The sequence below is a fragment of the Dermacentor variabilis genome, chromosome 3 (genome assembly GCF_050947875.1).
Source record: "Dermacentor variabilis isolate Ectoservices chromosome 3, ASM5094787v1, whole genome shotgun sequence".
Classification (NCBI taxonomy): domain Eukaryota; kingdom Metazoa; phylum Arthropoda; class Arachnida; order Ixodida; family Ixodidae; genus Dermacentor; species Dermacentor variabilis.
Window position 1 is genome coordinate 98,284,622 of NC_134570.1, and position 21,227 is coordinate 98,305,848.

Here is a 21,227-nt window from a genome sequence, read left to right on the forward strand (position 1 = left end):
CTTCATCTTTTGAAAGCCACGAACCAACTAGCCCCACAATGTGTTCTACTACAGTGAGAGAAGGAATCCAGCGGGCACTGGAACTTCCCGAAGGATTACCTACGCTGCCGTCGGCCTCTGCCAAATTAACCCTCCGCACCCGCGCCAGGGCGCTGTAACGACGCAGTTCCGCCGCCCGCCGCAGCTCCCGCCAGCTCGCCCACCCGTCGTCCAGCGAAACCTCCCCTAGGAAGACAGACGTCTGGCGCACTCCTGACCACCGGCCTGCTACCACTGCGCGGAAGCGGGTCACGTCTCCCGACGATGCCCATACCAGGAGACGGGACTGCGAGGGTTCGCCGTTACCGCGCCGCGACCACAGCTTGGCGAACGGCCTCACGACATCGCCGACTACCTCGCCACCACTCAATGGAGCCCTCGACGACCGTCCCGTTCACCGTTACCAGGCCGCTACCTGTCACCGCAGCGCCGGCCATACACTGGTCCTGCGCGAAGCCGGTCCGTCAGCCCATATCCGGAAAAATAAAAACAGAAACCGATGGAGGTGCGGTTGCTGTATGTCGACTGACGAAGATCTCCGCTGCCCGCAGAGACGCCGAAAAGTCTATCGCCGCGATATATTAACGAGACGCCGCCTTCCCAACGAAGCCTAGAAGCAAAGAATAGGCCTACAAAAGATGACCTGACGTCGCGACGTTTCCGCCACGCGTTAATATGATGCAGCCGTCATCCGAAGCCAAGACCTAACTGCAACGCAAGACAAAGAACAACCGACCTTCGACGTGCTTCTCGATGATCACGCAGTCGTCGCCTTACCAGACGCAGGAGCCGGCTACTCCGTGATGAGTGGCCGCTATCGTTGTTCTTTGAGTGTAATTTGGTTTTGAGGACACAAGTTCACCCAATAAAACGCTAGTTTCGTCATTCCCAGTTTTGCTGCCTTTTTCGCCGTCATGACCACGTGACAATATATATACGCGCTGAAGATCATTTCAAAAGTTGGCTACACCAATGTATACAGTGCCTCGTCTATGACACGAAAACACCAGGGCGGAGCAGAAAGTGCGTAGACAAGCCAAGGAAAAAAGCTTTTGTGTGTTTCTTTAGAAACATCACAAAACGAAAAGTTGCTAGTACGAGGTCATACCTCGGAAGAGCCTTCTTCTTGGTCCCATGCCAGGTTCCAAAGCACGACTGAAAATATATGAAGAATCTACAGTGATAGGGGCTTACGTAGAAGCTCGAAGAGATACGTTCATGCTTGCATAATCAAATGCGTAAGCTGAGAAAGCTGTTATGTATTACAATTCTGCATTTCTCACCTCAACCTTGTCTGCGATCTCCAAGTACTTCTCTTTGCTATTTGCGGTGAATGATCCTAACACCTGCAATATAATTTTAAGAAAGCACATCATTTTCTGCACAAGAACATGTTAGTTGGTAGGTGCACTGAAAGACCCGATCACCAGGTGGCGTCGTGTATATGTGATCCAGGTCAAAGAGTAAAAGAATGAGTGAACTTTAGATACCGAAATTATGTATTGGGGACGTTTCCATCAATAAACTTCAAGGTATTAAATACGTAAGCTTTTACATGCCTACCCAACGAGGAATTTGCCCGTCACGTAAGACAATACATCTCATACCCCCTTAAGCAATGACTCATGCCCCTGTAAGCATTGGCTCATACCCATGTATGGCAGAGGCTACAGGCGCTCACCAAAGTGAAGCGAACAGTGCATACATTCATTGAAATCACTTATACAACACACAGAACACCGTACGTTCCAATAAAGAACAAGTTCAAAACAAAAATCCGAGCCATGAACATTATATGCCTCCCTCAGCAAATGCAGTGGTGGTTTTGCAACAGCTTCGCTAAATCAACCTTAATTCATCTTATTTAACACCAAAGATCGTGGGTTCGACTCCCACCAGAGTTCAAGGGTTCTACTGGCTTAATTAAATCTATCTTAACTTTGGCTATTTAATTTCGCCTTAATTAGCGCCAATGATCGTGGTTCAAATGCCGTAATGACCTCTATCTTAATTAAACCTGCCATACCCTAATGTTCGCTGTCAAACATGATAAGCAAATGTTCAATGAGGTTGATAACGACGGGTGAGGGTAGATAAAGGTTTATACTTGTCAGCCTATATTGCGACTAGTGTAGTAGTTCATCACCTCCTCTCTTAACAGTCGGTGCATGTGAGCTAGTTCGCGTGATGTTTTCCTAAATAATGCGGTGTTATCAGAGTGCACAGTTCGTGGTGTACGAATCGTGTGCTCTGTCTAGCAAAGAACCTTTTAAAAGCCGTCAGGAAAGCATTCGCCGTAACACCCAGTACACGCTCAACGTGAATGCCTCTCCCAGTTGCGCAAGTAAACAGCACAATATACATGTTCGCAGCACCACAGTCTTTTGACAAACATTGGCCCGACAAAATCGACTCCCACAACTTCGAACGAGCGAGAGTAGTTCACACGAACTCTAGGGAGTGGTGCACTGACCACCTTGGCGCAAAGCTGGACACACGTCAGACGCTTTCTGGGCACGCAGTGAGCATCTTGTGAAGCCCCCACCACTCAAAACCTGGCGCGAGGCTCGGCTACTGTGTCAACAGCACAACCACGTAGTACTCAAAGACATCTTTGAGTGGAAGTCCACGACTCAACATATCCACTTGGTTTTTATTTCCGGGACAGTGATTCCAATGCGATGGGTCGGTTGTTGCTTGGATTTCGACGACTCCTTTAGAAACAAACTGTATCCACTTTCCTGGGGAGCTTCTAATCGAGCAAAGTGCGAAAGGTGGATCTGTTCACATGTACTTCTCTCTTTCCCAGTATCTAGACGTTGCACATTGCGCGTGTGATAAGGCGTCTGATACTACTCTAAGTCATGTTGTTGAGGATTCTCTAATTACGGCATGATGTGGCATGTAGTAGCCCTTGTCTGGAACCTCGCCTTCTACAGCATTATTTTTTTTTTTGCGTGGCCATAAGCTTCGCACTGTTTGACCGTTTTGTCAAATTGCTGTATCAGATCGCGATCTGCTCAAATGCGTCGTACTAAACTGTGCAATCGTAGCACGAACACCGCTCGGTCGTCGGGGAAACTCGAACTGAGGGGCTTCCAAGGAGGTACCACTTCCTACAACCAATTATCGCACATGATTCCTTCGGTGAACCACCGAATCGCCTCGTTCTCGTAGTCATCGTTTTTGTGAGTGGATCACAAATGTCAATGCTATTGATATCCCAGAATCATGGCTACGTGCGAAACACGTCTGCGTCAACGAAACCAGTGCGAATAATATATATGTGAGTAGCAGCATGCGTGAAAATGTGTCCGTCATATGGTATTGGCCCTTGAAACGTCCACCGAAGCTTCAGGTTAATGGCAACTAGGCATAGAGTTTCTTCCCGCGAGCAAAGTTTGTTTAGCAAGAACTTGCACATCTTATCCGCTCCAATAAGCTAGCTTATACCGACTCATCCCTTCAATTAAGTGCCGGGGACCACTTAATGTGCCGGTGTGCTTATGAAATCTCGATGATTCTCTTGTTTCCAAAGCGATGGGTGAGAAGAGTAATGACATTCCCATAGGATTCATCCGTAGACTGAATGCCGGCGATGGCTTTCGCTACCTGTCCACTCAGAAGGTCTTTCACGCATTGAATGCATTCGATGTTCGTAAGACCTGAATTTTCGTGGACGGCATGGTGAAACATGCCCAGAATGGCTGCCACTGCGATGGGCTTGCGCTGAAGTGAAGCATTTCGAGCTTTGGAAAGCGAGAGCCGACGAGGCCATGACTTATGAAATTCCCGAGGGCACGGCTTCCTGCAGCTGTACGTGCACCAGCGACATCGTTATATGAAGTACTTTGGCTCACTCTCGTTGACGCCTGATGCTGCCCCGTGTGATGACAGAGTACAGCCGAAATAGCTGAAGCATCGTCTTCATAGTCCACCACAGAGACATAGTATTCTGCAGCTTAATCATCCATGAAGTAGCCTTCAAGCTGTTCGTTGAGCGCCCGCAGTCCATCTTTGCAAGTTTTTAGCTTATCGTGCACACCATGAAGGTCCCCACCGCTTAACTGCTCGATTAGATGAGCTGACTTGCCTCGTTCTAGAGCCACGTGAACAAACCGCTTTTAGTCGTTGGCTTGGCCTTGATCCGCTCCAGATTCCTTGATGACAAAGTCCTTCTGTCCGAGTCGTTAAGATCACATAGTACAGGGCTGTGACCTCCTCTGTGGTGGTGCATATATATTTAGAAAAGTTTGTACTGTTAGGATATGAAATCGCATGAGAAGATAAGGCAGGCATGCTTCTTGATATATCATTAGCGACAAATTTAGGGAGCCCGGGACATAAGCGTAATGTCTTTCATTCTAATAGAACCAGAGGCCGAATTTTGTATCCAGGTCGATTACTGCAAAGTCTACGCAGCATACCTACTGCACGTGCTCTCTTTGAGGTAATATACTTTACATGCGGACTCCAATTAAGCTTCTCGGTGTACATCATACTCAAATGTGCAAGTGAATTCACCTGTAGGATACTTTCTTGTGGATACAGAATCGAAATTTTCCTCTCTTGCCGTGCTTTCTTCATCTTCTTTCACCCGCGGATAATCTAGTAATCCTCACCGCGCTTGTGCCGACCCGTGCAGGTAGCGGTCATTTTAAGCGTAATACGAGGAGACGGTTGTTGTCGTCGTCGTCGTCGTTGTTGTTGTTGTTGCAGTTGTTATTGTTGTTATCGTCGTCGTGGAAGTTATTCTTATCGGCATCGTTGTCATCGTAGTTGTTCTTGCTGTCATCGTCGTAGCTGTTGTTGTAGTCGTGGTAGCCATCGTCGTCGAAGCTGTTTTTGCTGCTGTCATCGTCGTTGTCCTCGTGGTTGTTGTTGTCATAGTCGTCGACGTTGTAGCTGTTGTTGCTGTCGTCATCATCGTAGTTGTCGTCGTAGCCGTCGTTGTCATCGTAGTTGTTTTTCTTGCTGTCATCGTCGTAGCTGTTATAGTGTTCGTAGTAGTCGTCGTCGCCGTAGCTGTTGCTTCTGTCGTCGTCGTCGCAGTTATCATCGTAGCCGTTGTCGTCGTCGTAGATGTTGTTGCTGTCGTCGTCGTAGTCGTTGTCATCGTAGTTGTTGCTGTCGCCGTCTTAGCTGCTGTTGTAGTCATCATCATTCTCATCGTAGTTTTTTTTGTTGCTGTCATGTCTAGTTGTCGTCGTCGTAGTCGTTGTCATCGTAGTTGTTGCTGTCGCCGTCTTAGCTGCTGTTGTAGCCATCATCATTGTCATCGTAGTTCTTTTTGTTGCTGTCATGTCTAGTTGTCGCCGTCGTAGTCGTTGTCATCGTAGTTGTTTTCGTTGCTGTCATCGCCGTAGCTGTTGTTGCTGTTGTCATCGTACTCTTCGTCGTCGTAGCTGTTCTTACTGTCGTCGCAGTTATCATCAATGTTATCATCTTTCGTATGAATGAACAGTTCCATTCTCACGGGAAGAAAAACACAGATACAAAAAAAAGATTTTCATGGAAATTCAAATATTGAACCGCAATATTTGGGAAATAAAACGCTACAATAACATTGGAGAAGCAAATCTTAGGCATATTAATAATAAACATCACTATTCCCTCAGTGGTTTCCATAAGCATCATATAAATTATAACGTTCTAAAAAATTATGGGGTTTTACGTGCCAAAACCACTTTCTGATTACGAGGCACGCCGTAGTAGAGGACTCCGGAAATTTCGACCACCTGGGGTTTTTTGACGTGCACCTAAATCTAAGTACACGGGTGTTTTCGCATTTCGCCCCCATCGAAATGCGGCCGCCGTGGCCGGGATTCGATCCCGCGACCTCGTGCTCAGCAGCCCAACACCATAGCAAATTATAACGTTCTTTCATTGATGTACTTGTCCAGTTTAGTAACGTTTACGCCAAGCGGCACGCCTTGCGTGTAGCAAGCAAAATATATTCGGCTTCGATTAAACTCTTTCTCACTCTCCTTTGTTAAGTTTGTACAATACAGTATTTTCTTTGCTTTTCTTTTTCTGATGTGTTCCCGTTTCTTACATTGCTCCCATTACGAACAATTTGTCAGTGCGCTTTTACGTACGCCGTATCGCCGAGAATAATGTTTTCATTTAACCTAGAAATTCGCCGTTGGATTATTGTCACCATCGGGAAGGAATTCCTAAGTGTCATTTCATTTCCATAGGCTTCCGCACGTTCAGACGCAAGAGTGCGAAATGGCGTGCCGTTAAGCTCTCGAAAACGGGAGTTTGCTCGACCCCCCTGAATTACAATACCGGCTTCAAGGACGTTGCTCCCCATGCTCTGGAGCTATCGACGGTTTACAAGCTGTTGCGACCATCTGTGGAGAATCGAAGCGAAACTTTCTTTGTTTTTTTTTTCTTCACACTTTGCGAGTGCTGCGTTGCCAATTAGACGACTTGGGGTGCTAGGCAGGTGCAACTGGGAATGTGACACTGGGTATGGGCCCACTCTTGGACAATGCCTCAGAAATGGCACGTGCCACTCTGTAGAGGCCCAAATGGACAACGTAGGCTACTCGGTCTGTTCAACTGGGCATCTGACACTACATGTATACGCAGGGGCCCATTTTTGTCGAATGCCCTAAAAATAGCATGTGCCACTGTATATGTGTCTAAAATGAAGAACTTAAGCAACTGGGTATGGGGGCATCTGGGCATGGTGACACTACAGGTGTGCGCCCATTCCTGACCTATACAACCCGGAAAGGTAAATACTACTGGGCATGTGCACGAATAGGCACACAGTACAAAAGGCAAGAAGGTAATCGCTGTCATTCGAGTCACCTCCTTTCATTTGCGTCACTCTGTACACACTTTTCGGTAATTAGCGCTACGTTTGCTTTAACAACGCGAAAATATCAATGAATGCTTCGCTTAACAGCGGTGCCCGCATAGTTGTGGGATCTGCCGAATATTAATGCGTAAGCATTCTAGGGCTTCTTCCCTATGAAATTCCGTCCGTCCGCCCGTCCGTCCGTCTGTCTGTAACGCGTGACTCGATGCGCTCTATAACTATACATGTACGTGGGGTCCTATGGGGGTACATATGAGAATGCGTTATGACTACGTATGATTGCTGAGATTCATGGTGTGTGTGTATTTGTGTGTGTGTATTTGTGTGTGCGCCTCGGGCGGCCAGTCGCGCGGCAATTTTGCGTGTATACGCGGGCTTCTTTCCCTCTCGGAAAAACACTTTTATGTAACACGTGTTGAGCAGCAGAAAGCTGTATCGGGAGTTTTTCATGCTGCTCTACAACTTTTTCATTGACACTTTTCTTCTAAATAATTATTCTAGAAGCAGATTAATAATGAAAGAATAATTATTTAATTAGGCGGAATGCAAAAAAAAAGAAAAAAACCATCTGAGTATCTCAAAGCGACGGCAAACAACATTACCTTGGTTCTGTCCTGCTACGTTTCATTTGCGTATCTTTAAACCATGGGGCATGATAGTTGGTACACCTGTATGTTCTATGTATCGCTACTATTCCCTTACGGATTTCCCGTAAAATTTCCATTCGAAGATTTGTGCGTACCTCTCTCTTCTCGCCTTACAAACACCTGCTCATGCTTGATCACATTGGGCAAATAAATTCTGATCGTACGTTACTGCCGGACATTGCCAAACTCGAAAAAGCCCGAGCTCACGCCAGCGCCGTCCATCCGTGCTCTGGCATATGTCCTTTAACGGGACTGGTTATGGAATAAAAGGGCTACAGCACCATTCACCCTTTACTGTGAGTAAAATGCAGTCGTCAGATATTAATCCAGATGCACTCGCGCCTCAAACTGAAAAGAGCATTCACTTAAGAGCACGTAAAATTCAGGAAGCAGAAATTCGTAGAAAAACATGCGGCAGTGGTAGTTCATAACGTTACTCGCGCGTCCATATTTCTTTTTCTTTTTTCTTTTCTGTCACGAGCAACAGGTGAACCTATTGTTTCTTGCGCAGCACTTCTGGTTCACCTCCTGAGACGACCCGGGAGGAAATTAAAAATAAATCAGAAGGAAAATAGAAAAAATAGTCCAATACAGAATTCATGGATTTAGTTATAGATATCATATCAGAGCATAAGTTTAGTTACAAAGTGAGTTACTGAGGTGTCTGGAATAATTAGAATTAATTACAAATCATTGGGAAGACCGGGGACGAAATTCACAATAGATCATAAAATTAAAAAAAAAAACATAGTACAGTACAAAATTCATTGGTTTCATTATAGATATATCATATCAGGGCTTATAAGTTTAGTAACAAATTGAGTTACTGAAGCGCCTGGAATATTTAGAATTAATTAGAAATATTTGAGACATCTGGGGACGATATTCACACTAAGTCGGAAAAAATAGAAAAAGATAGCACAGTGCAATATCCATGGGTTTCATTATAGATATCATATCAGAGCATAAGTTTAGTTACAATTGGAATTACTGAAGTGTCTGGAATAATTATAATTAATCCGAAATTACTTATTACGGCAGACCAAAGCACAGAATCGCAGACTTTAGAGACCAGATATGACCCCGGCTTTGACGAAATTCCTGGAAACCCTTAAGCAGAAAGCGAAAGTAATGGCTTCACTAATGACGTCACACACGACAAGGTGGCATCATATTGAACCGGCTGATTAATGGGAAACAGTTGCTTCCGAGGTAGGTTCGTGCGTTGCGTTCGCCTAAAGTTAACCTAAAGAACACCGACGCCGAGGTGCGAGTGCCACTGAAAGACACCGAAGTCGAAGATTAGGGTCGCCTACCATATTTTCTTTGAATTCATTTTTTATTTCTTATACGCCTTGTTGATGTGATGGTACAATTATTTTTATTATGCTGTTTGTTTGTTTGTTTGATGTTTTACTTTTGCAAAATTTAGCGCGTTATCGCCGCCTGACAACAGAACATCTTATCTCTTTTTGCCGTTATATGCATTTCGCTTGTCGGCGCCCACGTATGTACTACATTTTTATTATTACTGTCCGTCCTGTTCTCTGTAATATCTCTGTCTTTCTCGCAACATTTTCCACTCTATTTCCGGTTTCGGTACTAGCTTTCACTATCATGTTGTTCGTAGCGCTGTCGCCGATGAATGTCATTGAGCTCGCGGTGTCCTTCAAGCCAACTCTGATGTTGGCTTTTCTGCCACGTTCCCGGCATTCCGCGTATGGAAAAATGCGAGATCAAGTCTAAAAGTAAAAAAAAAATTAAATAATATTAAATGAAAGCACCACCAGTAAGCGTAAGTTAGTACCTCAATGCAAAATAAGGTGATTTCCATCTCTTTTTCCTGAATTATCCTTTTTTTCCCTAGAGCTTTTCGAGCTCCAGCCTCGAAGCATGAAGGAACACAAGCTTTACACAAAGAAGGCAAGGTTTAATGTTTGCCATTCGTTAGTGCATGTACGAAGTGTTTGGAAGCATGAAACAGCGCGTGTGACGATTCTCTTTGAGCTTTGCCGCAAGAGTGACCGCTTATACCGACCTCCCAGAACGTGCACCTGGGAGCGCGTGTGCAAGTGCGTGCGCCCGCGAGCAAGCGTATGGTACCGAGCCTTCGGAACATGTAAAGGTGTTTATTGCAGTCGCTCGACATCTTACCTGTTCCTTGGCTTCCTCGTTCTTGTAAACGCACTCGTAGGTATCTACAATCTGAGAAAAAGAAAACAAAAAGACGACGGCAAAGGGAGCTAGACGTCTACAATAAAGTTCACAGTATAAGACAACTTGGAGATAGGAATGACGGAAACCAGTAAAGAACGACTGATCATGAAAAGGAGACACTGATGGAGGAAAAGTCGTATGTAGCATAGAGTTTCTCAAAATATTACGTAGAGGGAAACCTGGTGCCACCATATATGGGACTTTCCTAACGGGCTCCGTGACGTCATGGGAGCGAGGGTATACGGGTGCGGGACGCTGCTGTTGGCTAGCGTTAAGCAAGCCTTAGCTTAAAACACGAATACGGCCACGATACGGCTGCACAGATGATGCGTTATGAAATTAAAATCTTCATGAAAGGTTTTCATTCACACGTGTTAGATTTTAAGCACAATTTACTCACCTGCAGAGCACATACAATCAAGAGATAGAAAGCGAGAACAGACGACAAATTGTCGCAATGTTAGCACTGACCTTGTCGTCTGTCCTTCAGATTTAGCGGCCTGTCGACACTTTTTACGTTGCATATAACTGTACATTCAAGCACTAATTCTTATAATTGAATAAAACACGTCTTGTGTAATATAAAGTTAAAACTGCTTCGTACGTGCTTCTTTAATAGAAAATAACCCGTTGTGGACACATGGAACGGTGCTATAGTAGGATTGAACATAAAAAAAAACAGCGATTATCAACCAGGGCACATGGTCCGCGCAGGATTGTGTTACTCTGCCAGCCAATCACAGAAGCAAACAAAATCGTCGTCGTGCGACCTTTTCAACATGGCGTCGTACGTGATACATCCGGAGCGTCTGCTGTTCTTGAAGAGCCCTTTCATCGGCAGAAGCAATGAGGTGTGCAACAGACAAGGACAAAGTGTAGAGTGTCTGAGCATTTCACTCTTCAAAAGTTTGCGGTAGAGTTCATTTCACTGCTTTGCCCGTCTTACTCATGAAACTTCGTTGTCAACTGAAGCGAAACCTGACAATAGATAGTTGCAACGAAGCAAGCATTTTATTTCAGTTCAATAAAGAATTAGGCTTTCACCATTCCGCTATAAGAGACGAGGGAAGACGTAGGAAATTGCGTGCTAATAATTTTATTTTTGTGGTTACTGTCTTATTTAATTTAGGTAACAGGAAAAGTTTGAAGCACGAACTATTTGCAGCCTCGGGGAGGAACAGTGGCTGGCGATTATGAGGGCGTGGGCGGGGCTCCAATGTTGACTTAAGCCGTATCCGACTACAGTATGCACGCCTTCGAGGTGCCCTAGCTCTGCAAGAACGTTGCCAATCCGAAGCCACCATAACTCGGCATTCCCATGCCTACAATAGCATTAGTATCTTATACGCTGTGATTTTTGACATTTCTCCTTCGACAATCTGGGGCGCTATAACGTAAAACTATTCCAAACTTTTCTATTCCAATTCTGCTATCAGCCCTCCGCGATTGGTCAAAAACTTTTTTGACCCCCCCCCTTCACCTGTCTGTCACGAGACGTCACGAAAACCGCAATACCTCCCCATCTGATATGATGCGTACACACTGATTATGCATGATTTGACAGAAAAAAGAAAAACAGTTATTTCTGATTCGACCCCTTTTCGCCATTAGCCTTCGGCTATTGGTAAAAAGTTATCGGGCTGCACCCACTTCACCTGCCTGTCACGCGACGTCACAAAGCCGCACGAACTCACCACGTCAAAGTGACGTGTACGCGATAAAGATTCATTAATATGCCGAACAAAACTGTTTTTTTTTTTTCGGAATAGCCGCAGGCTGCCCCGTTCCGAAAGGAATAAAAGATGGCTGCCGCCGATCGCTGAGACGCTGGCTACTCGCACCTGCAGGAGAGCATGGATGTATTTGCGTATAATAAAACTTGCGTGACCGTGTAACGTTTTCAAGCACTTTTGGCCCGTTTACTACCTCATTCTGCCAACTCTTCTTTGCTGAGGGTCAGTTTTAGCGTCATTCGTAAGCTTCCGTTGCATGCCGCCGCGATTTTCGACCAGCCACCACAAGCTAAGTAAGGGAAAGCCGCCCAATCGCAGACGCCGACACCACCCTCTTCATCCGGTTATCGATTTTCAGTGCACTGGCTTTGCCCCAGTGAATCCCTCTCCACTTAAGCGTTCTCATCGCCTCTTGTCAGCCAATTAGATACGACAAGCCGCTCAGTGTAGGCAATGTTATTCGTTTTTCAAGCAAACAAAACTGACCTCCTATGAACGAGGAGAGCGTTTGATTGGTCTGTTCAGACAACCCTGCGGGTGACCGCCCGGTGCTTGGGGTCGGTGGTTACGCAAATTTGAAGTCAGGAAATTGGAATAGTTTTACGTTATAGGGCCCCTGTTGAACTTTGCCGCAAGGCAACAGCGTAATCATGGGCCACATTAAAAGAAATGTATATATATTTCGAAAGACCCGCCATTCTAAAAGAAAACCTGAAATAGCAACGTCGAGAGTGTAATTCCTTTTAATAACACGCATATTTGCAGCAATGCGTCGGCCCTCAGTGCGCCGTTTTTCACCGAGTGTTTCGGTCCTGAATAAAACGCTGCAATAACGCAGCGTTACGTCCAGCCTAAGTGGCGTAAATGCGTACGGTATTAGGAGGAAGTACCGGCAGGACTTTTTCTAAACGAAACACTTGTTGAACTTCGGCGGTCCGTCCTGAAATATAATTTTTATAAAAATGCTGCCCATCGAGTTAACCTCGGTGTACTGCGGTGAAGTCCAACGCACTGTGTACGGGTCGCTGCCTGAAATTCCTTGACAGGTTTGGCCATTAGCGAACAGGATCCGAAAGGCAGGGCCCTGGACGAGCTTACGGGCCTCAAAGCGAATGGCTTCCTTTGGCCCTTTCACCCGCCCTTGTGACCGGTACTTGGTGGCCGGACTTTCCACCACCGGTACAAAGACGCCGGTGCGAATCCCTCGCGCAGCCAAGTGGCGGTAAGCGTTCGTCGCCGAAGGAAAACTCTTACGGCTGCTCGAGACGCCCGCGCTGTCATGCGAGAGCCGTGGGGCGTGTAAAGATTTAGATACCCCGGTGGAGCGCTCGGGAAGGACAGCCTTCCCCTTCTCCTGCCGCCCTCTTCCCTCCCCTGTGCTAGCGGCGGGAGAGGAAGATGTCAACTAGTCGCCTTCCTTGACGGCGCTCGCGCCGCTGGAGACAACACACGTAGCGCGAATCGACTTGCGTGTATAACCGCGTATATATACTTCCACTGGTGATGTGCGGGTCAACGTATCTGTTAAATACGGAATTACGCAGTAAGACTATACCAAGCGCAACGAACAATCGTCATTGTCTTTTAAACGATCATCGTTGGCGTTGCTGTTCTCCATTTTGTGTGTACGATGCGCCTGTCCGAACGACGTGAGACCTACGGGTGCAGGGCGTTCCTCAAGCGGCTTCTCTTGCTCGGCTTCAGCGCTTTGTGATGTTTTCAACTGTACGACCAGGAGAAATTAACTTGTATCCTATTATTTAATATTTTCGCCACAACAAATGTGCGCTTTGAAGTATGTCGATTTTTTTAACGAAGCGATGAACTTTCAAAAAAGCATTCGGCTATGCGGTTACATTGACAATCATCTTCGATGGTTTCTGCAATTTTCTTTATTTTGGCCAATGTTTCTTTTTTTAGTTCATGATATTTAGGAAATGTTGGTGCGTATAAACGGCTACGGCTACTCGTTTTCACATCTAATAATAATAATAATAATAATAATAATAATAATAATAATAATAATCGAATATCAAGGTGGCAAATGAACGTAAGAAAAATGTCAAAAACGAAGATTAACCTTTTAAGTTAGGTGACGTAAGTGCACTAATGACAGCCCACGACAGAAATCCCACAAAACGCACTGGAACGCAAAGTGGTCTCATGAAGATCAACTAAAAACAGGCAACGTGAGATCAGGTCCCCACAGAAAGGCACAGGAGTTCAGGCAAATAAGAGAACACAGACCACGGTCAAACGAAACGCAGAGAAAAAGTACCGCATCTTGTTCTTTCATCTCATCTCTGACCTTAGAAGCTTTAGCGTCTCATCTTACCGTCAGTACTTAGAGGGAGGACAAAAGAGGGAGAGAGAGAGAGAACCAGAAAAGCAAGAAAATAAAAAGTCTCCTCTCCTTCGCGCCTTCTCGCCACGCTCACCGACGACGCGGGCACGCAGCCAAACACTGGAATTTTTTGGAGAGCGTGGAGAGCCAAGCAGCCAGTGGCGAGTATTTTCACTCTCTCGGTTGATCCCTTAGGCAACTGCAAAGGTGGTGACAGAAGGCAGGGAGCGCAAAAAAGAAGTGTTAGCAATCGAAAGCATCCTTCTCTATTTGATCAGTGCAAGTATTAGTATATTATTTTTATTATTTGTAAAATAACTTATATAAATAGTACTTACATAAACAGCCTAAACAGGAGTTTACCGAAAGAACGAAACCCGTAGCCACCGAACGCATTACCGTATACATTCGAAATAGGTTATTTTAAATTCTGAGGCTTTGCTTGCCAAAACCACGATTTGAATATTAAGCACGCCGTGATGGGCGACTCCGGATTAATTTCGACTACGTGGAGTTCTTTAACGTGCACCTGAATCTAAGTATACTCGAGGCGTTTTCCTTTCTTTTCTTCTTTTTTTTACCATTTCGCCCTCATCGAAATGACCCCACCGGGGCCGGTAGGGAATCCGCGACCTCGGACTAAGCAGCTGGACGCCAGTGCCACTAAACTATCGCGGCGGGCAGCATACACTCTGGAGGCTTCGATGCTATACGCTGACTAATAGATATTACGGTATCGCCCCCGGCCGTTTCTTGCAGCCTCTGTCAGACGAACAGCGAAATTCTCGCATAAGGAATGCTTGCCCGAACTCCCAGGATGCATGCGTCCACCAAGAACGCCTCGACGACGAGAACCGCAACACGAGAAGCCCGGTGCCGCGCCGCGTCGCGACTGGGCGACACAAGCGCCATTTACGGGACACCATGTGTGACACGTACGTCGCCAGAAAACCAGATGATGCGCATTAACCGACTATAGCGCACAAAAACATGTATATGACTGTATACGATACGCGCAGGCAAAGCGCTCGCAAAAAAGTATTTGCATTTGCATGAAAGCTTTCGCGCGCTCTGAAGTTTGGCACGCGCGTGTGCGTGCAAAGCGCGGTTGAAGAGGGCTGCAGTGCGATAGCGCACGAGTGCACTCACGTGGTTTTATTTCATAATTCGCGGGCTCTCTTTAAACGCCGAAAAAAAAAAGCTATCGCCACGCAGTATCTATACGTTGCCACAAAGAATTGCATCGTTTCTGAATCCCCTTTACGACGAAACGAAAAGCACTTGATCCTAAAGTGAATATTTTTTGCATAATTCATATTATTTAATTAACTAATTAAGACGAATAGAAAGAATCCTTTAAGGAGCGCTGCATGACGGCTAACTATATGCCGTTGGTATGATTGAGCTGCGGCTAACCGCTCTTTCTTTAAATCCTTGGTTCGAGTTACGTGAAACACCTTGCATAAGCTACATATAAACGATTCCAGAAACGATGACGCACGTCCAAGCGCATTATAAACGCGTAAGCAGCTATCGCTGCACAAAGACTGGCGCGGCAATGTGTACTTACGGGAATGGCACCGTCCGTGTCCAGAGGCACCCGAAGGTTGTGGAACACGTTGTTCATGCACTCCCGCTGGGCGCTCCCCACTGCGTCAAGGTTGTGTCACACGTGGTGGACGAAACGTACGGTAACAACATCGGTTCTCATTCCTCGATATCAGTACAGTCAGCTACAACCTATACCAACAACACTCAATTGGATAGCGCAAAAACAAGTAGTACATTCGACTAGTTCCTACCGCGCTCGAACACGGTTTTCAAGGAGGGTGCGGAGTGCCTTCAAGACGGAAGGAGAGAGAGACCGTTACTGTGACGAGGAAGAAGCGCTATCTTCTGCGAATGCAGGCCCGAGACCAACAGGGTACTGATTTTGCGGAGTTGGAATTGCGGGGGTACGCGAAATTCGGCAAGTGCGCTTCCCGCTACATCCTACCTGATCCACTCGAGATGGCTAACATGGCCCTATAGAAGTGCAAAAAAAGAAAAAATTGCTGAAGTGCACGGCGCTGGAGCCGCTATCGTAGCCAGTCTTCTCCTTACTGCGTTCTCGCTGTTTCCATGACAATACCCTCGAGTCAGTGCTGCCATGAGCAGGCGACCAGCAATACTGTACAGGGCACCCAAATAGCGTAAAAAAGTCTACTTCTTCTATTTGGCGTATACCTCGTCATACAGAAAACATGGGAACGAACGAACGAAGGCTTAACGTGGAATCATCATGTTGAATGTGTAATTAAGATGCGCCATGACTTTTGTCCCGCTTCAATAGGGAAACCTAATCCATTCCCTCCGAGGAAAAAAAAACTCAAGCGTTTTATTATTAGGAACGACAACAGTGCTGCGAGCGTGTTTCAGTGAAATCAAACACGCGTGCTCGGTCACTGGCAACACGTCAACGATTTATCGCTTAGCTTATCTTTTATAAGCTATATCACAACCCTACTCTACATACGATACTCATGTCGTGACCCTATTACTTATCTCACCGCACTGATATCTCTTCCCCTTTCCCCTTTCCCCAGCGTAGGGTAGCCAACCAGACTCTTCACTGGTTAACGTCCCTGCTTTCCTTATACCCCTCTCTCTCACCGCACTGATCATCAGCCTAGAGTTAGAATTGATTGTAACACGGCAAGTATTTTGCTATCATTTTTGCCACGTACAACGAAAGAATGGGATGAACTTCTCACTGATCTTGTACCCTTTATTAAAAGTTAGAAATTTTTAAAGCACTAGGTAATATTATATGATAGCAAGCATTTGTATGAACTTTTGGAGGCGACAGAACCGTCCGTGTAAACGTGGATGCGTTCTCTCTGGTTTTCATGCAGGAGTGAAAGCACAGTTCGTTTGAGGGCGAAAGACGACATGTCTGTTTTCTTTTTGATTCCCGGAATGACAAAAAGGGATTGAAGTGGAGGCAGGCGCCACAACAGTAGAGATGGTCTAAAGAAGGGTGTTTAGTCTGGCTTGTTGGGGCATATTAACTTTTGGGTGAACTGCGCGAGGACGGGACAAGAAAGAAAGAAAAAACACGTGCACAGGATGCAAGGACATGTTAGAAAGAGGGCCCGATGTAGAAGAAATGAACTGAAGAAGGGTTTTTAGCTGAACATGCTCATGCATATTAAACTGTTCAGCTTTTTTGTCCCGTCCTCACGCAGTTCAGCCAAAAGTAGAGATGGTCGTGCTGCAGGCTTGAAGTTCGACAGTAAAGTTACATAATAATAATAATATTTGGGGTTTTACGTGCCAAAACCACTTTCTGATTATGAGGCACGCCGTAGTGGAGGACTCCGGAAATTTTGACCACCTGGGGTTCTTTAACGTGCACCTAAATCTAAGCACACGGGTGTTTTCGCATTTCGCACCCATCGAAATGCGGCCGCCGTGGCCGGGAAGTAAAGTTACATGGTTGGCGGCGATAATCCTGTTGTTAAGCTGGTGCAGTGATAATTCCTGCAAAATCTGTCGCTCTCCAATTCAACACGTCTTACATTATATCACCGACGGCTGCACAACTCTCAGCTATCCGTGCTGCTCTGGAGTTTATTGGTCACAAATCATCGCAGTCATGGTTCATCTTTTGTGACTCGAAGGCAGCTCTCCAGTGTCTACGATCCCCATCCAACCACGCACCTAACGCGCAATTAGTCGCAGACATCTGAACACTTCACCATCACGCAATCGATAAGGGGCACATGATCATCTGCCATTGCATACCGGGTCACTGCGGAATTTTAGAAAATCACGGTGTGGATAACGCTGCCCGATCGGCCCACGATGGTGACCATACTATATCAATACCATTGTTGAGAACAAATCCGCCCACAACGCTTCGCTCCTAGCACGTGAGCTTACGCAGACTCTGTGGAACACCAGTCAATTCACTAACCCATGTGCGACTCCACAGATTGAATCCACATTTGCAACTCCGTCTTCCACCAGGGTTACCACGAGTGGAAGCAACACTTCTGTGCCGGCTGTGGCTCGGCGTGGAATCTACGAACGCCTATTTCTGCCGCATTCGAATGGCCGAAAGCTCTGCTTGTGAGAACTGTGGCAGCGAGAAGAAGACCAAGCACCTTTCTGTGACTGTCCCCGCTACAATGTGTCAAGAAAAGTACTCGCGACCATGCTCGAAAAACTGGACGATCGCCCCTTCGCAGGGGAAAAAGTTCTAGGACACTGGTCCAGACGGGTTTCGGCACTCAAGACCTCACGAGCTCTGATCAAGTCCTTAAGGACTTGGGAACTGTGCGACAGATCTTGAAAGCTGTAGCCCGTACCATTCACACTATTGTGTGAATGTTTGTCACTTTACTTTGTTTTATTTTTATTCTTTCACCCGTGCGGTGGCTCACACGTGCTCTTGGTACAACGGAACAACACAAAAGTGCGAACATTCACAAGGGCATTTACTGCGCCTTTCATGCACTAATGCCTGCTAGCCGAATTACTATCCACAGAACATGCCGATGGGCGCGCGACAAATTGAGGAAGTCCGACTCACCGCAGCTGGATAGCGAGCGAATATCTTCGCCCCATGCTGGACACGAACACTTGGTCGTTCTCGCGTACGGTCACGCGAATGGTGGCGCGTTTCAACGATCGTGGTCGTCCATTCCGGTGTCCTGCTCGGTTTCGCAGAAGCATGGATCGGCGCACGCGCGGAACGTCGGCGCCGCTTACCGAGCCCGAGTCAAAGAGGAACAGCCATTTGCGCCCAAGTATATATCCCTACTGTTAGCATCGCAACACTCGTGCCATCTCTCGTACCACTGTGAAACCACACCGACCGGCGCCGTAAAGCCACGCGGCGACGCCAGATTACACGAGACGGGAGCCATGCGGCGAAAACAACATCAGGGGATGTGTGAGAGTCGCGCATCCCCACACACCTTTTATGTGCTTTCCCCAGCACAGGGCAGTACTTGCACTGGCTAATCTCCCTGACTTTCCTTCCCTTTTTTCTCTTTTGTATGACCTCATGTTGTTTTTCATGCGGCTTATACTAGGCTGTGTTGCACTGCTGTACTTAACAAACTCTCGGCTAACTTGTACAATTAGCAAATGTTCTGCTCAACCCCGTAAGTCATATGTCCTATTGTTTCTTGTGTAACCCACTCCCTTCTCTAATGCTGAAAGGCCCTGAGAGTAAAATAAATAAACGTTCAGCTGCTCCCTAATCAATGGGAAAGCCAGGTGACCGGAAATCTGCAGCAAATTGGCTACGCTCCCAGCTTGAAGGCGGGAGCGTGTTCGAGCGCTTCAAACCCTGAGTGAAGCAGGCGGATGTGCCCACAACACTGGATTTCGATGATCAGAATGTAAATGCACCTCCGGAGAACTCGAAAATGACCAGCCGAACGTACTGCAAGAGTGCGGGTGGTGACCTTCCATCTACAAAGGCGTGCAATGACATCGGTCTGCTTCCGCGCGCAGTAAAATAAACAAGGGCTATCGAGACTTGCAGAGGCACGAATAGAAGACCAGACGGCCATCGAGTACAGCGATATTCTCATCGTCCTTTGTTCGGCCACGCATCCTCACCCTAATATTTCTGCACAGGGTTTTCCTGCATTTCCTGCCCTCTCACTAGCGAGTAGCAAGCAATGTACATGCAGACTGTTCAAACCAACATATACCAACAATGGCGAAACTGTACACCCTTCCAAGCATCAGAGATTGATTATTCAGCTGGTTTTTGCTCACTGAATTTGAAACATTGCATATAATAAAAGTACGCTAAAGAGAAACACAAAGACCATTTACACGGAGAAAAAACATTCTTTCAAAGTTATGTTTTCGTTAATTTGTCCAAAACATGATGATTGTTAGAAGAGAAATTGAAAGCCGAAGTTCAATTTCGCTTCGAAATTGCCGATTCTTCCCTTATTCACTCTCTGTTTGTCCCTATATTGAATGTATCACTTTCTTTCTCTTGAGCCACTGCTCGGCACCTGCAGTGTTGAAGTAACCCCGTATCTCGTAGCCAAATTCCTTCACGCTGCATTTCTTTTATAAATAATTACGGCGGTCCACAGCTATAATTTTCCCCGAAAGAAGAGAGAAGAAACAAAAAATGTTAGCAACCGCCTCCTACCGTTCAGTCATGAATTTAAGTCTCGCGATACGGCAAAAAAAAAAAAAAAAACACTCTCAAGAGACGAACGCCATTTATACGTTAGCCCTCGCTCACCCCTCATCTGGAGGCACGTGACCTTTTCTTCGTTCTCCGCTGCCCCGAAACGCACCACCGAGGCAGCGAAAAGGACGAGACCTGCGTGAACTGCTGCTTTGGCCACCATGGCGGCGATGACGGATGGGGCTGAGGCTGTGCGCGTACTCTGCGGATGGGCAGGACGGAAACTGAGCGCGCGCGCGGACTGGCAGCCGAGCCTCGTTACAAGCGGCGAACGGGCAGGCAGTCCACTTTCTAGAAGTGCGCTGCGGGCATAGCCTGGCGCCCTGGCTGCGAGTAGTATGCCAGCAGAAGACGTTCGAATACAAAAGAACCCAAAGGCAGCCAATGTTACAGCCACGTCAAAAGGAACACCTCGCCCTTGACAGAAACTTTATCTTTCTTTTTTTTCTCTCTCTTTACGAACTTAAGAGTTTTCCCGGTTGTGACCGTATTCTTCGTCGTGTCCATCAATGACCGCGGCAACTTGTAGAGAAGAGCATCGCCGCTGGCGGCTCGTGTATGGCCATAACTTTCGCAAGTTAACGAGGCTTCGTGCGCCGTTGAAAAAAGTCGAGCAGGCGTCGGGCGTTTTATGCATCGCGGAGAAGGAACACTTTGCCAGCTGTACGGCGTTCTTTCGGGGCGGTTCAGACCCGCGCTGTAGTGCTTCAAGGCTTTACCTTTCAGTCGATGAAGTTGGTCTTTGTGACACTGGAACCTTTTCGAACCTGAGGTGTCCGGGAGAACCATTTGGCGCTTCCTGAACGAGAGAGTGGCATCCGCGTGCCATTTATTTTTTTTTTTTGCAACAAATTGATGTGAGAAAAACCAAGTAAAACGGCCAGAACTGCAATACTGGAGTCACGAGGAAATGTTAGCGCTGGAAATAATACCTGTTTGTGCCTCAATCTTCCCTGCGGCTTTATACTTAGTTCTAGAGCAAAAAAAATATATATATTATACGTACACTAAACGAGAAAGCGTGATTGGTTGTGCTCAATTTTATGTGCTGTTCGCAAATACGCAAATGCGACTAACTATAAATGCTTGTTAATCAGGAATAATACTAGAACGCTAACATAATCCTAATCCATAAGAAAGGGGACGCCAAAGACTTGAAAAATTATAGACCGATCAGCTTACTGTCCGTTGCCTACAAAGTATT

The 21,227-nt window shown here is 46.4% G+C and overlaps 1 protein-coding gene across 1 annotated transcript in view; it reads right to left on the minus strand.

The window, feature by feature from the left end:
• Window positions 1-20,305, minus strand: part of LOC142574061 (uncharacterized) — a 25,494-nt gene extending 5,189 nt beyond the window's left edge. The window contains exons 1-6 of the mRNA XM_075683234.1: window positions 20,078-20,305; window positions 15,383-15,462; window positions 13,907-14,011; window positions 9,673-9,723; window positions 1,323-1,385; window positions 1,148-1,194 (exon numbers count right to left, since the gene is read on the minus strand). Coding sequence (XP_075539349.1) covers window positions 1,148-1,194; window positions 1,323-1,385; window positions 9,673-9,723; window positions 13,907-14,011; window positions 15,383-15,462; window positions 20,078-20,186 — 455 coding nt within the window. The 5' untranslated portion in view covers window positions 20,187-20,305. The remainder of the gene's footprint in view (window positions 1-1,147; window positions 1,195-1,322; window positions 1,386-9,672; window positions 9,724-13,906; window positions 14,012-15,382; window positions 15,463-20,077) is intronic.
• Between the last annotated feature and the right edge of the window lie 922 nt (window positions 20,306-21,227).